The following is a 17457-nucleotide window of genomic DNA, read 5'->3' as shown; positions in this document are numbered from 1 at the left end:
GGCCTTATTCACTGCAAGGGATGGATATCTCAATTTTGTTTTCTTTCCGTTTCTCATTTCCCCCCCCCCCAATCTTAAATCTAGGTTCCCACATATCTGCAGCAATTTGCAGATTTTTTTTAATCCCCACAAAAATTCATTAGTATTTTTGTACAAATTTATCCTAAAAAGCACATTTTTGTATGCAGTTTTGACTAATGTTGACATTTTTCCAAGCCAGTGTCCCCTAATACAATGCATTTTGCATGTTATTTGTATTAATATGTGCATTTTTACACACACTTTCCCTTGGTATATGCATTTCTGTACACATTGTTTGGTTGCAGAGCTGCACTGCAAAATTCGGAAAACCGTGAATTCCGAAGGAAGGTTGTGTATAGGTTTGCATATCAGGTAGTTTCTCACTAAAATGCAAACAAAATTGAATTTCTCCCCCATCATTATTCGACATCAGCAATCTTTACACCAACAAGTTTTAAGAAACTCCATCAGTTTTCTCTCTATGGTCTTTTCCCCTTTTGTGTGAATATTATTTCCCCCTGAAATCGGGGGTAGGTGACATAGAGGCAACACCAAGGAACAGCTTGGAAACTGTTCTACCCTTCTCACAGTTCACATGCACCAGAAATGTATTTTTTGGGAGGGGAGGAATCCTCTACCATCCCCCCCAATAAACATAGCCATCAATTTCATCCAAGGTTTATTTCCCAGGTTAGCACAATACATGGGATCTCTGCCTGGCCCTGAAACCTAGCAGAACAAAACGCACTAAGACGTTAAGGGGCCATTTGTAACCAAATCCTACCATGCTAGATACTGCTGGGATTAGGTCAGAAATATTTTCCCAGAATACCCTCCCCCACCAAAAAAAAGCCCTTCTACAGATGTTCAGCGTCCACACCACAGATGTTGTTCCTCTTACAAGACAAGCTTCCCTGGTCTTTTGTACAGGGCACTAGAAAAAGACCTCTCCTTCCTCCCAGCCCCCTCTGAACCTCCCCCCCCCATCAAAGAGCAGTGGGTACATTCAACCCCTTTTCCAAAACTGAGAGCAAGTTTCAGTGCTGCACAGAAGACAAGGAAAGGGTACAAATGAGAAACACTGCTTAAAGGTGCATAGACCAGTGGTTCCCAAACATTTCACACAGACAGACCACTTGGAAAAATTGCTGATGGCCTTGGTGGACCACTTAATGATTTTTCTGCCTGTTGTAACAATTGTAATGTACTGTGCTAGAGGCTATATGACCGCAAACTTCGTTCAGGTGGTCTTTCATTGAATTACAATTTACATTCCATAGATTGCAAATTGTAATATGATAAAATACAATATAAGAAATAAAAGCAGCAATAAAAATACAATTAAAATCAATATGAATATTTAATGTGGACTTGCCATGGACCAGCTGAATGAAGTTTGCGGACCACTGTTGGTCTACAGACCGCATTTTGAGAACCCCTGGATTAGGCAAATCCCTCATCTTTAGCATGTGATTTTCTTTTTCCTCCTTCTCATTTGTCTGCAGTTTTTTGCATAGCTATTTAACCCCTACCTCAACATCCATCATACAGAAGCTCATGCAACAATAATGTATTAAAAGGACAAGCTGAGTAAAGTTCAGGATCAACCCCAGAATTTAAACCAGATCAGGCCATCTTCTCCCATGCCAAAACAGACACAATGCACTTCCAATGCACTTCCAAACTATCATTATTTTGTGGGAGGGTTCAAGCACATGCCACAAATTTAGGTTTGTTCAATTAAAGTGGATTAAAGGGCTCTGTTGCTCTAACACAACAAATCCTTTTAAAAAAAGAATCAGACTTTGTGGTTTGGAAAGTGACAGGGAAATGCATTGGAAAGTGTGGAAGGAAGGAATGATGGATAGGAACATGTGTAAACAACTCTGCAAGCAAATCAAGAAAAATTAAGATGAATGCTCATTGTCAAATAACTGCCCAGCAAACAAACCAGAATGAATGCTCAATAAAGACTAATCTAACCTCCATGTACTGACCCTCCGTGGCACAGAGTGGTAAGCGGTGGTAACGCAGCCGAAGCTCTGCTCATGGCCGGAGTTCGATTCCAACGGAAGGAGGAAGTCAAATCTCCGGTAAAAGGGGTCGAGGTCCACTCAGCCTTCCATCCATCCGTGGTCGGTAAAATGAGTACCCGGCATACGCTGGGGGGTAAAGAAAGGCCGGGGACGGAACTGGCAATCCCACCCCATATATACGGTCTGCCTAGTAAACGTCGCAAGGTGTCACCCTAAGAGTCGGAAACGACTCGCACTATAAGTGCGGGGACACCTTAACCTTTACCTTTTAACCTCCACGTAAGCCTTCTGCAAACAAATCAAGATGAATGCTCAACAAACAGATTGTATGGAGGATCCTTACATCACAGTACCAGCAAATCCAGGTTCTGCTATTAATGTTGATTTGACACTCTTGCACAACAAACCCAATTCCTCCCAAAATTTGACTTTTTGCAATAAGGAAAGCAACAGACAAAATGCACTGAAGAGGATGGGATAACACTTGCTTGATGCACTGTTGCATAACCTCCCTGCAAAACAAATCAGAATGAATACTCAATATACAGCTGATGTCATTTATCCTCCCTGCAAACTTTGTGCTAACAAATCAGGACTTATGTGCAACAAACAGGTCATCCAAAAGCAGCCTATGCTTCCAAGTGTACTTTACCCGACTGAGAAAGTATGTGGTGGGGGCTGGGGAAATGAAAGGAATTGGTCTTTACGTCTAATTTTTCCCGTCCTTCTTCCCAGGAGATCACAGTGGCGTACTTGGTTCCCCCATTTTATCCTCACAAATATCCATCCCACATTTTAACATCACCTCTGTCCAATGTGGTGGGTTAGGCCAAGAGATGGTGATTGAGCTAAGGTCTCACAGGTTTTGTCCCCATCTTCCCCCCTGCCAAGTTCTAAGGAGGTGACAAGCGACAGCCAAGGCCACCACCCTGAGCTGCCTGTGAATAAGAAGGCAAGGCAGGTAGGGGCTGGTTGGAGGTAAACTGAGGCTGGTGGGGCAGTGCCCCACGTGCCCAAATTAACCAGCCTCCATTGTGGGCTAGATGGACCAATGGTATATCATTGCAGCTTAATGTTGTAGCATTGTAGGCTTCCCGGAGACATCTGGTTGATCACTGTGAGATACAGGATGTTGGATTAGATAGACCTTTGGACTAGTCCAGCCTTTCCCAACTAGTGGACCACCGGATGTTGTTGGACCACAATTCCCATCTTTCCTCGCCATTGGCAATGCTGGCTGAGGCTGATGGGAGTTGTGGTCCAACAACATCTGGTGGCCCACTCATTGGGAAAGTCTGGTCTAGTCCAACAGGGCTCTTCTCATGTTCAGTATAAGGTAGTGTTCTATGCTGCATACCAGCTTAATTTGTGGCATTGCCATCTGTCATACAATTTGTAAAAGCAAAATAACCTCAGGGTTAGTAACCCTAGGCAGAATTGAGCAAGTGTGGTATATCTGTAGTGGTGACAGAACAGGACCAGAGAGAGCTGTGCCCAGATGCCCACACAGCCATGAAGCCCAGTGGGTGACTTTTGAGCCAGTCATCAACTCTCAGCCTAACCTACCTCGCAGGGTTAACATCTGTGGTGATCAGGAAAACTTTGTACCTGTCCCAGGGCTCCTTAAAGGAGACAGGAGAGGTAATGATAAATAAGTGATAAATATTGCATTTCTAAACAGAGAGGGGGGTGTTCAATGCTAGCCCTTCTGGGAGTAGACCCATGGATGTTAACAGTCATGACTAACTTAAGTTCATTCATTTCAGTGGGTCTATTCTGTGTGAGCGCCTATGAGGAGAGACTGAAAGAACTGGGCATGTTTAGCGTTCAGAAGGGGAGGGGAGATAGGATAGCACTCTTCAAGACCTTGAAAGGTTGCCACACAAAAGAAGGCCAGGATCTCTTCTCGATTGTCCCTGAGTGCAGGACACAGAATAATGGACTCAAGTTACAGGGAGCCAGATTTCAGCTGAACATCATGAAAAACCTCCTAACTGTTAGAGCAGTACGACAATGGAGCCAATTATCTAGGGAGGTGATGGGCTCTCCCACACTGGAGGCCTTCAAGAGGCAGCTGGACAGCCACAGGTTGGGATGCTTTAATTTGGATTCCTGGATTGAGCAGCAGGTTGGGCTTGTTGGGTTTATAGGCTCCTTCCAACTCTACAATTCTATGAATACAACCCAGAATTTTCTAAGCCCTAACCAGTCTAGAAATCACATTTATTTGAATGGTCAGCTCTTTCATCTTATATACAAGATATGTGGTGAGGGGAAAAAATGGAAAATGGACTGCCTTCAAGTCAATTCCGACTTATGGCAACCCTATGAATAGGGTTTTCATAGTAAGCGGTATTCAAAGGTGGTTTACCATTGCTGGCTGAGAGGCAGTGACTGGCCCAAGGTCACCCACTGAGCTTCATGGCTGTTTGGGGATTCGAACCCTGGCCTCCCAGGTTGTAGTCTAACACCTTAACCACTACACCACACTGGCTCTCTCGTGAGGGGAAGTCAATAGGACATAAGGAAAGTCCTGCTGAATCACCCTAAAAAGCCGTCTAGTCCAGCATCCTGTTCTTGCAGTAGCCAACCAGACACCTATTAGAAGTCTACAAGCAGGACCTAAGCACAACAGCACTCTCACTTCTTGCGACTTCCAGCAACTGGCATTCAGAGGCATATTACCTCCAACAGTAGAGGCAGAACATAGCCATCAAGTCACTCAGCAGAACATCCTCAAAAGCACCCTCTAATTTAATGTTCACAATAATGTTGATATACTTAACAAGTGGGACTTGCAACAAAATGTTTCAGCATATCCTGTCTCCTACTAGAAGGTCTCCTGCTCAAGATGTTTGCAAGTAAAGATAGGAAATTTGATTCAGCCCACATTCAAAGCCAAACGGTGAGACCGGGGTGTATTTTATCACCTTATTTGTTTAATCTATATGCAGAACATATCATACGGAAAGCGGAATTGGACCAAGATGAAGGAGAAGTGAAAACTGGAGGAAGAAATATAAATATTTTAAGATATGCAGATGATACTATACTACTAGCAGAAACTAGAATATCTGAAACGAATGCTGGTAAATGTCAAAGAGGAAAGCACAAAAGCAGGACTACAGCTGAACATCAAGAAGACTAAAGTAATGACAACAGAAGATTTATGTAACTTCAAAGCTGACAATGAGGACACTGAACCTGTCAAGGGTTATCAATACTTCGGCACAGTCATTAACCAAAACTGAGACAATAGTCAAGAAATCAGAAGAAGGCTAGGCCTGGTAAGGGCAGCTATGAGAGAACTAGAAAAGGTCCTCAAAAGCAGAACTTGGAAAAGTTACTTTTTTGAACTACAACTCTCATCAGTCCAGTCCAGTGGCCATGCTGGCTGGGGCTGATGGGAGTTGTAGTTCAAAAAAGTAACTTTTCCAAGCTCTGCTCCAATGCAAAGATGTGTCACTGAACACTAAAGTCAGGATCATTCAGACCATGGTATTCCCGATCTCTATGCATGGATTTGAAAGCTGGACAGTAAGAAAAGCAGATAATAGAAAAATCAACTCATTTGAAATGTGGCGTTGGAGGAGAGCTTTGCACATACCAAGGACTGCGAAAAATAATTGGGCATTAGAACAAATTAAACCAGAACTGTCACTAGAAGCTAAAATGATGAAGCTGAGGTTATCATACTTTGGACACATCATGACAATACATGATTTACTAGAAAATACAATAATGCTGGGAAAAACAGAAGAGAGTAGAAAAAGAGGAAGGCCAAACAAGAGATGGATTGATTCCATAAAGGAAGCCACAAACCTGAACTTACAAGATCTGAACAGGATGGTTCATGACAGATGCTATTGGAGGTCACCAATACATAGGGTCACCATAAGTCGTAATCAACTTGAAGGCACATAACACACAAACCCCAATCACACTTGCTGAAACAATACTAAAATAAACCACAGCCATCTTTTAAAACTCACATTTTTTCAATGCAGTTCACCAACCAAGCAATGTTGTCCTGTTCTCACTAAGCTCCTGAGGATACAAGAGACTTGTCAGCAGCAACCCCAATGTGGGTGACCATCATACAGTATCCAGGGGCAGTCCAAATTCAGGGTCCAAACTTGCAGAGTCCACAGCCAAGGGTCAGGCAAGGGGCAAGGTCAGAGCAGCCCAAGTTCAGGGTCCGGTCAGTCCATGGACAAAGCAGGGCAAGCCAAGAGACAGGTCCAGGGTAAGCCAGGATCAGGCTTGGAGCCAACAGAAGATCAGCTAATAGGCCAAGTACAAAGCTAATACATAGGTACTTTTCCACCCAAGCACTGGGGTTTTTGAGTTGGAGTTGCTGGAACCACACCCTCAGCCTCAGGTGACAGCTATCAAGCAGACCTTTACTCCCAAGGAGAACTTTACTCCCAAGGAGACCTTGCCTGTAGTCAGGCACTTATCCAGATGAACTGGGTCTCCAAGTGGCATTTGAGCAAACGCCTCTCTCTTGGGCTTGAGACCCATTCAGCCTCGAAGTCAGAGACTGAACCAACCCTGGGTGCGGATGACCCTTCCTCGGCCTCATTGCAGGACCCTGGCTCCTCAACCCCAGATGGAGCCTGACCAAGGGCTGGGTCTAAGGCTGGAGCCTCCTGGTTGTCCTCTGATGAAGACTCCCCCAGCTGGGACCTGACAACTGTGTGCCAAAAATACATATAACTACTAGGGTAAAGTGTTCACAAAAATGCATGTGCCACTGAAAATAACACACAAAGATACATTATCTTAGGGGGAATTGCTTTGCAAAAAATGTGTTTGCTAGGCAAAATTGCATTCAAAAATGCATATATTAGGGAATTTTGCTCTAAAATGCTGATGAATTTTCATTAGGCCCTTTTTTAATGCAAACTGATGTGGAAATATGGAGAACTGAATTTAAGATCGAAAAAATGAGAAACTGAAATTAACAGATTTGCTCATCCCTACCAGCAAGCCATTTGCTAATCAGGGCATTCCACTGCCCCATGCCCCAATTTCTTATTTTTCATTTCAACCGCCACTCAACATTCCATAGCTGCAGAGCATGCTCAGTTCTCACTGTTCTGCTCTTGTTCTGTTCTGAGGCTCTTCCCCCTGCCCCCCCTGCGCTCTTAGGTGTTATTTTGTTTTAATGTTGCTCTTCTTTCCCCCCCTTGTTACTTCAGCAAACCTCACCTGAGCAATGCTGAAACTTTCCATTTTGGTTGTAATCCTATCAACATTTAGCACCTGAATTAGAGAAAGTAATATATTTCTTCACAATGACCCAACAGGGCTAAGCTCAGTCACTGAATATTCTTTGCTCAAATCAAGACCTGATTTCAGAAGGACATTAACAGAAATGCAAACACTGTCAAAGGCTGCAGTCCTATACATACATAGAAGTGCCATTGGACTCAAAGGGGTTTACTTCTGAGTAGGTGGGGATAGGGTTGCAGTGGAGGCAACCCTGGCCTGCCCTCAACCCTCAGCCTGCCCTCAACCAGCCCCCACCTGCCAGCCTGCCTGCTTGCCTTACTATACAACCCATGCAAGGGTGGCACTGTCTGTCAGCTTCTTCCTCAGTGTCACCCCTTGTAGAACTCATCAGAGAGGAGGCTGGGGACAAAACAAGAATTAGCAAGATCTGCCTGTCACTGGCTGTGGATTCACCTCCTGTTGATCTCCCTCCCTTCTGCCTTTCCAGTCCCAAGGGGCACTAGCCACCACTGTAGGATTTCACTGGAAGGAACTTACTCCTAAACTGCCCCTTCTTAACAGGGCTGCCAGCTTCTTTTACTGGCCCTGCTGGTGTGTATTTAAAAATATGTGATTCCCCACCCCCAGTCTGAAGTGATATGGCCCATCATATTACCTTATGCTGCTGCTGATGTAAACCTGCCCTAGTGCCTTTGAAGCCAGGAAGCAAGCAAGCGAAAAAGGGCTGAGGACGTATGGCCCAATAGATAGTGTGTCAAAAATGAAAGGCGTGGGTTCAAGTCCCTATCCAATTATGAACATGCTGATTGGATCATAGAGTCATAGAAAGTAGAGTTAGAAGGGGCCTATAAGGCCATGGAGTCCAACCCTCAGAAACCTGCCCATTCTGATCTGGGCCTTCCCTAGCAATCTCCTGTAACAGCATGCCACCATACGGGAGTACTTGTGTGGTTCATCCCATCATCTCTGACTATTGGCCATGCTGGCTGGAGCTGATAGCAGTAACAGTAGTCCTGGTTTTGAGGGAGGCTTGTCTGTTATTACTGACTTTTAAGAACATAAGCAGAGCCCGTCTGGATCAGGCCCAAAGTCTATCTAATCCAGTATCCCGTTTCCCACTCTGGTCAACAAGATGCCACTGGGAAACCCACAACCAGAGCACAAAAGCAACAGCTCTTCCTTGTTACATGTTGCCAGCCTCTGAAAGTTAGAAGTATGCGGACATCTGCAAATGGAGGTCCCATTCATAACCATTACAGCTAATGAGAACATGTATTGCCTTCAAGTCAATTCCGACTTATGGCAACCGTATGAATAGGGTTTTCATGAGACTGAGAGGCAGTGACTGGCCCAAGGTCACCCAGCGGGCTTCATGGCTATGTAGGGACTTGAACCCTGGTCTCCTAGGTTGTAGTCCAACACCTCAACCACTACACCACACTGGCTCTCAATGAGATCATAGGGAAAAGGGGTATCCAGGGCCTCAGTAGGTCTTAGAACCCCTTTCTTTTTTGGGAGCCAGGTCACAGCAGGGTCCCTATGTCTTCAGCATCTTATGAGCCAATCAGCATGAAAGGCGAGTGTTTTAGCCACTGAAAAGAGTCTTCTAACTTGCTTCCTTGCCGTTTCCTGCTGATTGGAGCCAATCAGAGTGCAAGGAGTTCCTATCCATTCCTACATCAGAAAGCCACGTTGTGGCGAGTGAGAATTCTGTAACTGCAGAAGAAGAGGCAGTGTATCCTGATGGTCACATTCCATCTGCATCATCAAGCAGTTTGGTAGCAGCAGGAGACAAACGTGTAGACACTGAACCCAGTAATTCAAGCAATGTCTCTGACAGTGAGAAAGGACAGCAAGTGAAAACAGTGATAGAGAACCAGAAAGCAATATTCAAGCCTGGCCAGACTGTTGTATAATCTTCGAAAGGGGGGTTGGCTGTGAGGAGTCGTGGCTGTGACTGTCATGAAGGAACCCTGCTCTTCTGAATGTGCTACTATGCTACTGATAGGGAAAGCTCAGCTGGCTCAGAAACCACAGGGCCATCTATTCTAGCATCCTGCTTCCTACAGTGGCCAATTAGATTCTTCTGGGAAGCAGGGCACCAAAATAAAAAAAAAACACCAGCCCTCTCCCACTATTTCTCCCCAATAACTGGTATTCATTGGCATAGTGCCTCTGAAACTGGAGGGTAGATGTAGATGAATGTATTTCCCCTTGCAGCCTGTTCTGGTTTGGTGTGTGTGTTTTTTTTGCTTTGTTGGCTCTGCCCTATGCCCCGTGCTTCTGATTTCTAATTTAACTCGCAGCACTTCTAAAATTAATTCTGGAATTGGAGAATGAACAGCTTGCCGTAGCTCTAAGCTCATTTGTATCCAAATTACTGCAATGCACTCTGAGTGGGGCTTCCCTTGTATTCGATCCAGAAACTCCAGTTAGTGCAGAATGCTGCTGTATGACTGCTGACAGGGGTGAGACCCTGTCAGCACGTTGCACTCTTGCTCTGAGATCTGTACTTGCTACCGATTGGTTATCAGATCAAATTCAAAGTGTTACTATTACTATATAAAGCCCTAAACAGCTTTGGTCCAGTTGATTTGAAGTATTGCATTACCCTTTATATGCCCACTCGACCCCTTCAGTCTGCAGAGTTGGCCCTTCTGGCAGTGTATACACTTCAGTTTACTCTGGATCCAGTGTGCTCCACCACTGGTTTGGGAAGTGGTTTACACATGATGTTAGCCACCATCCAAATCTATCCTGTCATTTCGTACACAGTGCTGTGTTCTGATGTGTTTTCCCCCAAATCAGCTTTTATCTGATTTGAGAAAAAGGACGACCTAGTTGTATTTTAAGCCAGTAATGTGTGCACAGCCTTTTACAAGCATTACATAATGTCTGTTCCACACTCGCAAGGAATCACTCCCCTAGTGTGGAAGCAGCACCTATTATCTGGGATTCATTGCTATTAGGCAGGCACCTTCGCTGTATTGCTTTCAGCACCTGTTAAAAACATTTTTGTTTAGGCACATTTATCCAGACATTTAATTTAATTATGCATATTTGCCTTAAAATTGCTGATTTTATCTGGTGTTTTGATGCATTGTATGCCTACTTGTTTTTAAAGTTTGATTTTATCAGTATTTTCTTATGAATATTTTACATGACTGTATATAAATCGTTTAAGAGGTTTTTGTTGATTAAGTGACATATAAATCTTGTTAAATAAATTAATAAATAAAATATACCCATCCCACTGCCTGCCATATTACTGATACACATTTACATAATAAAGAAATCTTGATATGGTTGTATATTAGATTGCGTCAATATACTTGTCATACACTGTTTGGATGATATGTAAATATGTTCCTGCCCATTAGTAAAATACCACATAAAAGGAATCTTGACACATCCCATCATACAATTGCATCAGGATGGGGATGTTTTTGTGTGTGTTTATTTTTCAATGCATACAAGCCGTATATGTAAACCACTTAAAAGCCTGTTTTGGCATTAAATGATATATGAATGAATAGATAAATAAATAGTGTAGATTGGTAAAAGACATGCAATTGCATCAACACTTGATTTTTAATCCTTCAGTGTTTTATCAATATGTGCATGTGCATTATTAATGTGGGAATGGGGGAGAAGACACAAATTAATGGAAGGAACAGAAGGCCATGCCAAAATGCTCATGCATTCCAAATGGTATGAAATTTGAAAATATAACATGAAACAATGGGGAGGTATTCCTGGTTTCCACTCTGGAAACAAGATAAGCTAATTAAGGACTCCTGAGGTCACAGAGAAATTTGGATGGAAAGAGTTTCAGAAGCGCCCTAGTTCCACAGAGCCATCATGGCCAAAAGCATTGGCCACTTCTTATACACACATTCCTGGGAGCAACTCCCATTGAGCTCAACCCGGCTTACTTCTGATGTATAGGATTGCACTCCACAAGAGCTATATACAGAGCTAGTAACAGTCATATTCAAGAAGATCTATAAGGCTACTTAATATATAACCTTTCCCCAGGCTAACAAATTGCTTCTGAGGATGTCGATATTTATTCCAAAACATGGGCTTTTGTGTTTTGTTCAGGCAGTTAAATAGCCCAAGGTATAACTTCTATACTTCCCCCACTGCAGGGATGGGGAACCAATAGCCCTCCAGAAGTTGCTGAACTACAACTCCCATCAGCCCAGCAAGCATGGCCAATGGCCAGGGATGATGAGCATTGTAGCAACATCTGGAGGGTTAAAGGTTCTTTATCCCTGATCTATAGTAACATGGAAAATACAAACTGAGAAGTCCAGCTGCCACATGAGATAAACACGCCTGTACATGTTTCCTCAGAAGTAAAGCTCACTGTGTTCAGTTGGGCTTACTTTCAGGAAGGTGTTTACAGGATTGCAGCCCAACTGATCCCTATAAGGCACAACAAGGAGAAATAAATGCTGCTGGTGATATACCAGAATATCACAACTGTCTTTTTCCTGGAGAGGGGGAGGAAGACATGGTTCAGCCCCAGCCAGCATGACCAATGGTCAGTGATGATGGAAGCTATAGTCCAACCACATCTGCAAGGCACCATGTTGGCTAGCCCTATTCTAGAGCATGTTACATCATTCTCTACCACTACTAACGCTGCTGCCCCACTTTTCACAGATGCTGTGACATTTGAATGATGGTAAATTGAGAGATCAACACTTATCTGAGGTCTAAATATATCGCACAGCTTGGTTAACATCAACAGATTTCTTTGGATTTCACACCAGGTGGGATCTCTGTCTGATACACAGGATTTATACATGGTGTAATCCACTGGGACTTTTTCTCAGAGATCTGTAGTACATAGTGGAAGTATTTCTTGAAAGATAGAGTTTATTGCTAAAAATGTTTTGATCAGTCATGGTTGATATGTACACTGATATGTTGCAAAAGGAATATTAAAGTAAACGTTTTCAATATTTTCTGGCATAATCTCTAGCTTTTTTTTCACCTCCTATACACAAACAAAGAATAAATAAACTGTACACAAGAAATTTCTTTTAACATCTCTACATAACTATATGTATTCCAAAGCAAAACAATCCATCACTCTTTCATAACTTCATACATTTTTTTTAAAAAAATCTCCTTAATCAATATACATATTCTTTTAAAAAAACCTAGACAACTTTGAAAATTAGTCTGAGGATCAGTGACAAGTTCAGAAGATAACAAACACACAAAAATACAGGAAACAGAAATTAAACATCTTCCTAAGGGGGTTGTGTGGGGAAGGGTTGCATATCATAAACCATCTTTATAAGGAAAATCTCTCCTCTTTTGCTGAAGAAAAGTCTTCCATTTTGAAAGGGTTGGGGTTCAACATGTGGTCCTGCAACATCACCATTTTATTCTTAATAATAATAATAATAATAATAACAACAACAACAACAACAACAGCAATAATAAAAATAACAAAACTGATCTGTTTCCCCCCTTTTAAATCTCTATATTTACAAAGGACGGTAATTTTCCTTTTGTTAGATTGCTATATAGATATAAAAATAAACATCTTATTGTAGTGCTTAGCTTTTCTCAGGCCTGCACTGCAGTTCCTTTCAGATTTTGTTTTTCCCATATCAAATAAAATAAAATAATTAAAAAATACAGTGCAAGGGGGTGCTGGATGGGTGGGGGGTAAGAGGACCAAGAAATGAATAAGCAAGGTCTCGTGTGTTAAAGTTTCCGTGTCCTTATCTTAGGAGAGCAAGGTTCACCAGGAGACCATCAAGTTCTTGATTCAATCATAAAAATCCCTAGCCAAGGTTGCAAGATTACCGACACCTGTCATATCCGTCAGCAATCTGGTTGGAGATTCCCAGGATGCTAAGGCCTTTTGGACGAGACCTCGTGCGAGATTTTCAGAACAGTACCTACTCCAACGAATCTCATGGGACTGGGATTGTTCCTAAGGCCAGTCCCCTCGAGCTGATCCACAATATCCACACATAGACGCACAGCCAGGAGCGGTGAAGGTCTCTTAGATCCAGCAGGGGATCCAAAGGATGAGGCTAGCAGGAGCATTTGCACTCTGAAATAACAGGGTACTGGACAGGGATCCAGGTGCAATATTTTTGTCTTGACCACCCTTGGCAGTACCACCTCAAGAAGGTCTTGGTGACCGATTTGACCGGCTTACAGTACATGCCCTCTGGGAAGGAGCAAGACCTTTCCGCAAAACAGTTCCCTTCCTTGATGTAACGAGGCCAGAACCTCAGTCCCAAATCCTTCCAGGTGTACAGCACCGGGCAATAAGTATACGCCCAAAGCCATTGCAGAAACTTCCTGCGGGCTTTCTTGCCCATTTTAAGCCTGGTCCCATAGGGCGTCTCGCCCAAGTCCAACTTTTTCAGCTCGCTGGGCAACGGCCCTAGCACCTTGAACCTGTGCAGCGGATCAGAACTGGAGAGGTTGACCTGGGCCAGAGCAACCACAGACATGAAGTTGGGGTCAAAGTTGCTCCCCAGCTTCTTCCTCAACGTCCGGTCATCCAGGTCTTGCTCCTTGGGGTCATACTCTGGGTCTGGATGCTCAATGATGTCCTTGACAGGCAGATTGTCACTAGGGGAGGGCCTGAGCCGGAGGTAGGGCTGACAAGAGCCCGGCTGGAACAGCACTGCCAAGGAAGAGCAGAGCAAGAGAGCTTGGGGGGCCTTCATGCTCTCCTTAGCCCAGCTCAGCCCCAGTCCGCTGGCACTTTGTACAATGGGTCTCCCCAAAGGGAACAGCCAGGCAGTGACCTCGACTCGCTTTCCCACCTCCCCCCTTTCACCGATTGTTAATACTCCACAGTCCCACTTGCCAAGTCCAAGGGATTCATAAATAGGCAGAGACAAAGTCCAACAAGGCCTCTCGCTTTAAATAGATCGCGGAGGGGTTAGATGACAGACGCATGTAAGGTCCCCTTCTGCAATCTCTCCCTGCCACTAGGCAAGCATGGTGAAGGGGGAGTGAGGAAGAAAAGGGGGTGGCAGGGAAGAACTGGGGGGGGGAGGGAAGCAGCCGTTAGCCCCCTCCTTCTAAGCAAGCCTTCCCAAAGGGCAACCAAATTCTTTTTGCTCTTGGTAACCTCGGTCCTTCTCTCTCTCCAAAAAATTCACAGCGGACCCGTCTCCATCCCCATGGTGACAGCTGGACTTAGACCCACGACAACATGTCTAGACGGTATGACAGGGTTTGGCGTGAGACCGGAGAGCCCAGGAATAAAACCCTCTTTTATAGATGGGGGAACTGTGAAAAGGGGGGGTGGGGAGTTGGCTGCAGCAAAGGGGTGGGGGTTGGAGTCGGAGGAGAGGTTTTGCTTTTGTTTTTTAAGAAAAAGAGGGAGAGTCACAAGAAATGGATCCAATTTTTTCCCCCGCTGCTGTTGGCGGGGGGCTTCCCACTTTTCCCGATTGCCCCCCCTTTTCAATCGGAGGGGTGGGATTCGAAGTCCAGTCAATCGGTTGTCGTCCCCTCAAACAGCCACAGATCCCCAAGGAAACGGCCCAACGGAGCCCGGAGGACTTTGCTTCATTTTTGCAGTCTCTTCTCAGAGAGGGTGCTGTGGGTCAAGTAGAGGGGGCGGGGATCTTGCTGGAGGGGTGGAGGGCAGACCTTCTCTGCACCCAATTAGAAGGGTCCAGAGGCCCCCAAACCTGTCTCCGAGGTCATCCTCCGCACCACTCCAAATCGCAGGCACCCAATAAAATCCCAACGGGAGCGGGAGAGGCGAAAAGGCCCAAACGAGCGACTTGCTGAAAGGAGGACAACTCAGAAGCCTCAAAGGAAATCGCCCCGACGCAGCTCCGATGGGCGGCGAGTCCAGGCGCCGAGAGGAACGTAAGAACACGAGGCTCGGAAGGCTAGCGGGGGAAAGCGTTGCCTTGTTTCGGTGCTGTTGTTTCGTGGGTGTTTTTTTTAAAGCCACCCAATTTGCAAATAAGTTGCAAAGCTAAAAAAAAAAAAAAAACCGCCCAGTCGTCGAGAGCCCGATCTCTTATCCCAGAGGGGTCAGGATCCTGGGAGTGTGTGGCCGCGTAGGTGTGGGAAGAGCAGTCTCAGTAGGCTGGGTGGGCGCGCGTTTGGCGCTCTCCGCCTTGCCGCCGCCTTGCAACGTGCTCTCCTGAAGAAGCTTTTGAGCCGCGAGCGAGAGCGGCAGCCTCCGAGCGCCCCAGTCTGCAAGGCCAGCTCGGGCCGCCTCCGGAGGAACGCCTCGATCCGCCGCCGCCGCCACAGCTAGTGGTGAATCTGATGCGACGGCGGGGGCGCCTGCCTGCCTTAAACGCAGGAAAGCCGGCGAGGTCCTCTCCTCGGCTACCTGCCCTGGATGGATGGGTCGGTTCTCCGGCGGAGGGCCCGGCCGCTCCGCGCCCCCTTCTCCTCCTCGGTGCTTCTGCTCGCTCGCTCCCGGGCGTGCGCGCTCTCTCCCCCCAACCCTCTCCGCTTCCCAGCCACCGCGCGTCTGCCGCGCTCGCCGCGCTCAGTCCCAAGTTAAATATCCCCCCTCGGATGGAGCCAAGTGTCAACGGGACCTGCCCACCTCTGTCACTTTCACCACGTTGCCTGATTGACAGCTCCCACCCGCTCCCCTCCCCCGGCCCTACATGGAAGTCCTGGGGCCCAGCTCCTGGGTCCTAAAGCCACGCCGCTCACCAGCTGGGCGCGCTCTTGCTGTCTGGGTTAACCCTCCGGGAAGCAGAGTTTTGCCATCCCACGGTTAATTCCGGTGTGCAGGTAGACACATTTTGTGCCGGGTCCAAACAAGCAAGCAAACACGTGTGCCCTGTGAAATACGTTTTTGCGGAGTTGCTCGTATGGGACTTTATAAGGAGCTACATCGTTTCTAAAAAAGAAATCGATGGGAAAAGATGAAAAGGACTAGAAAATGAAGATCAATTGGGGTTCCTTTCAAATCTTCATAACTTTATATTAGGAGTTAGTGCTCTTTCGGTTAAAAAACAAACACCGATGTGCCAGTACTCATGTACTGATGACAGTACTGTGGGTACCAGCACAAAATGGCAGCAAAAAAAGAGAGGTGCAGGTACTCGGTTACGGGCGAGTGTGGTCACAAGAAAAGCCCTTTCTAATGGTGTGGGCTGCCTTCAAGTCGATCCCGACTTACGGCAACCCTATGAATAGGGTTTTCTTGGTAAGCGGTATTCAGAGGGGGTTTACCATTGCCTCCCTCTGAGGCCGAGAGGCAGTGACTGGCCCAAGGTCACCCAGTGAGCTTCATGGCTGTGTGGGGATTCGAACCCTGGTCTCCCAGGTCGCAGTCCAACACTAACCACTATGCCACACTGGCTCTCGATAATAGTATATGATGCCACAAATTACTTGACGAGTTTGTGGGCGGGCAGGGTGCTTCGAGAAACGCTTAGAGTAGACCCTGTGCCGTCCTGTGTTAGCTCCGTGTACAGCAATGGCTCATAACCGTTTTGGGGGTCACGGACCCCTGGGAGAATCTGACTAAAGCTATGGGCCCCACATAGATAGATAGATAGATAGATAGATAGATAGATAGATAGATAGATAGATAGATAGATAGATAGATAGATAGATAGATAGATGGATAGATAGATTTTATGTTATTGCACTGGAAATTGGTTTGTTTTTGGGGTTTGGCCCCCGGTTCACACGGACCCCCTGAAGCCCATCCATGAACCCCGTAGGTTAAGAAAGGCCTGGCATATAGGAGGTAAGCCACTGCTGAGGACACGGGGCCAAGTGGGGAAGCAGCTTGTTGCGTGTGAGGTGGAAGAGGGAATGTACTGGTTTCCCTGGGGAAAGAGTTGTTATGATTAGTATTGAAATAGGACGCTGCCCTGTACCGAGTCGAGTCAGACCATTGGTCCATCTAGCTCAGTACTGCCTGCACTGACTGGCAGCGGCTCTCCAAGGGTTCAGGCAGGAGTTTCTCCCAGCCCTACCTGGAGATGCCATTGGGGAGTGAAACCGAGTGACCTTCTGCATGCAGGACAGTTGCTCCGCCGCTGAGCTATGGCCCTTCCATTTGAAACACACGATCGTTGTCGTGGCACCGATTTAGGATGCAACTCTGCACCTGAGCAAGTCTTTCCCTCTGAGCAGACATGGTGATCCCTTCTGTTTTTCCCAGCATTGT

At 45.7% G+C, this 17457-nt stretch overlaps 2 protein-coding genes across 5 annotated transcripts in view; both read right to left on the bottom strand.

Annotated features, from left to right (window-relative positions):
* Nucleotides 1-6409, bottom strand: part of NTN3 (netrin 3) — a 214450-nt gene extending 208041 nt beyond the window's left edge. For all 4 annotated transcript variants that reach the window (XM_061599695.1, XM_061599698.1, XM_061599700.1 and 1 more), the window contains exon 1: nucleotides 6050-6409. The gene's annotated coding sequence lies outside the window, so the exon portion shown is untranslated. The remainder of the gene's footprint in view (nucleotides 1-6049) is intronic.
* Nucleotides 6410-11939: 5530 nt separating this feature from the next.
* LOC133371713 (noggin-2-like) lies at nucleotides 11940-15876 on the bottom strand. Its single transcript, XM_061599413.1, has one exon. It carries the CDS (start codon nucleotides 14006-14008, stop codon nucleotides 13361-13363), a length of 648 nt encoding a protein of 215 aa, XP_061455397.1. The 5' UTR covers nucleotides 14009-15876; the 3' UTR covers nucleotides 11940-13360.
* Nucleotides 15877-17457: the final 1581 nt, after the last annotated feature.

This window comes from Rhineura floridana, chromosome 17 (assembly GCF_030035675.1).
Source record: "Rhineura floridana isolate rRhiFlo1 chromosome 17, rRhiFlo1.hap2, whole genome shotgun sequence".
Classification (NCBI taxonomy): domain Eukaryota; kingdom Metazoa; phylum Chordata; class Lepidosauria; order Squamata; family Rhineuridae; genus Rhineura; species Rhineura floridana.
The sequence above is the reverse complement of the archived record's forward strand: the minus strand, read 5'-3'. Positions and strand labels throughout refer to the sequence as shown.

Excerpts from the sequence above, each read along its gene's own strand:
- LOC133371713 (XM_061599413.1), bottom strand. The coding sequence starts at position 14,008 with ATGAAGGCCCCCCAAGCTCTCTTGCTCTGCTCTTCCTTGGCAGTGCTG.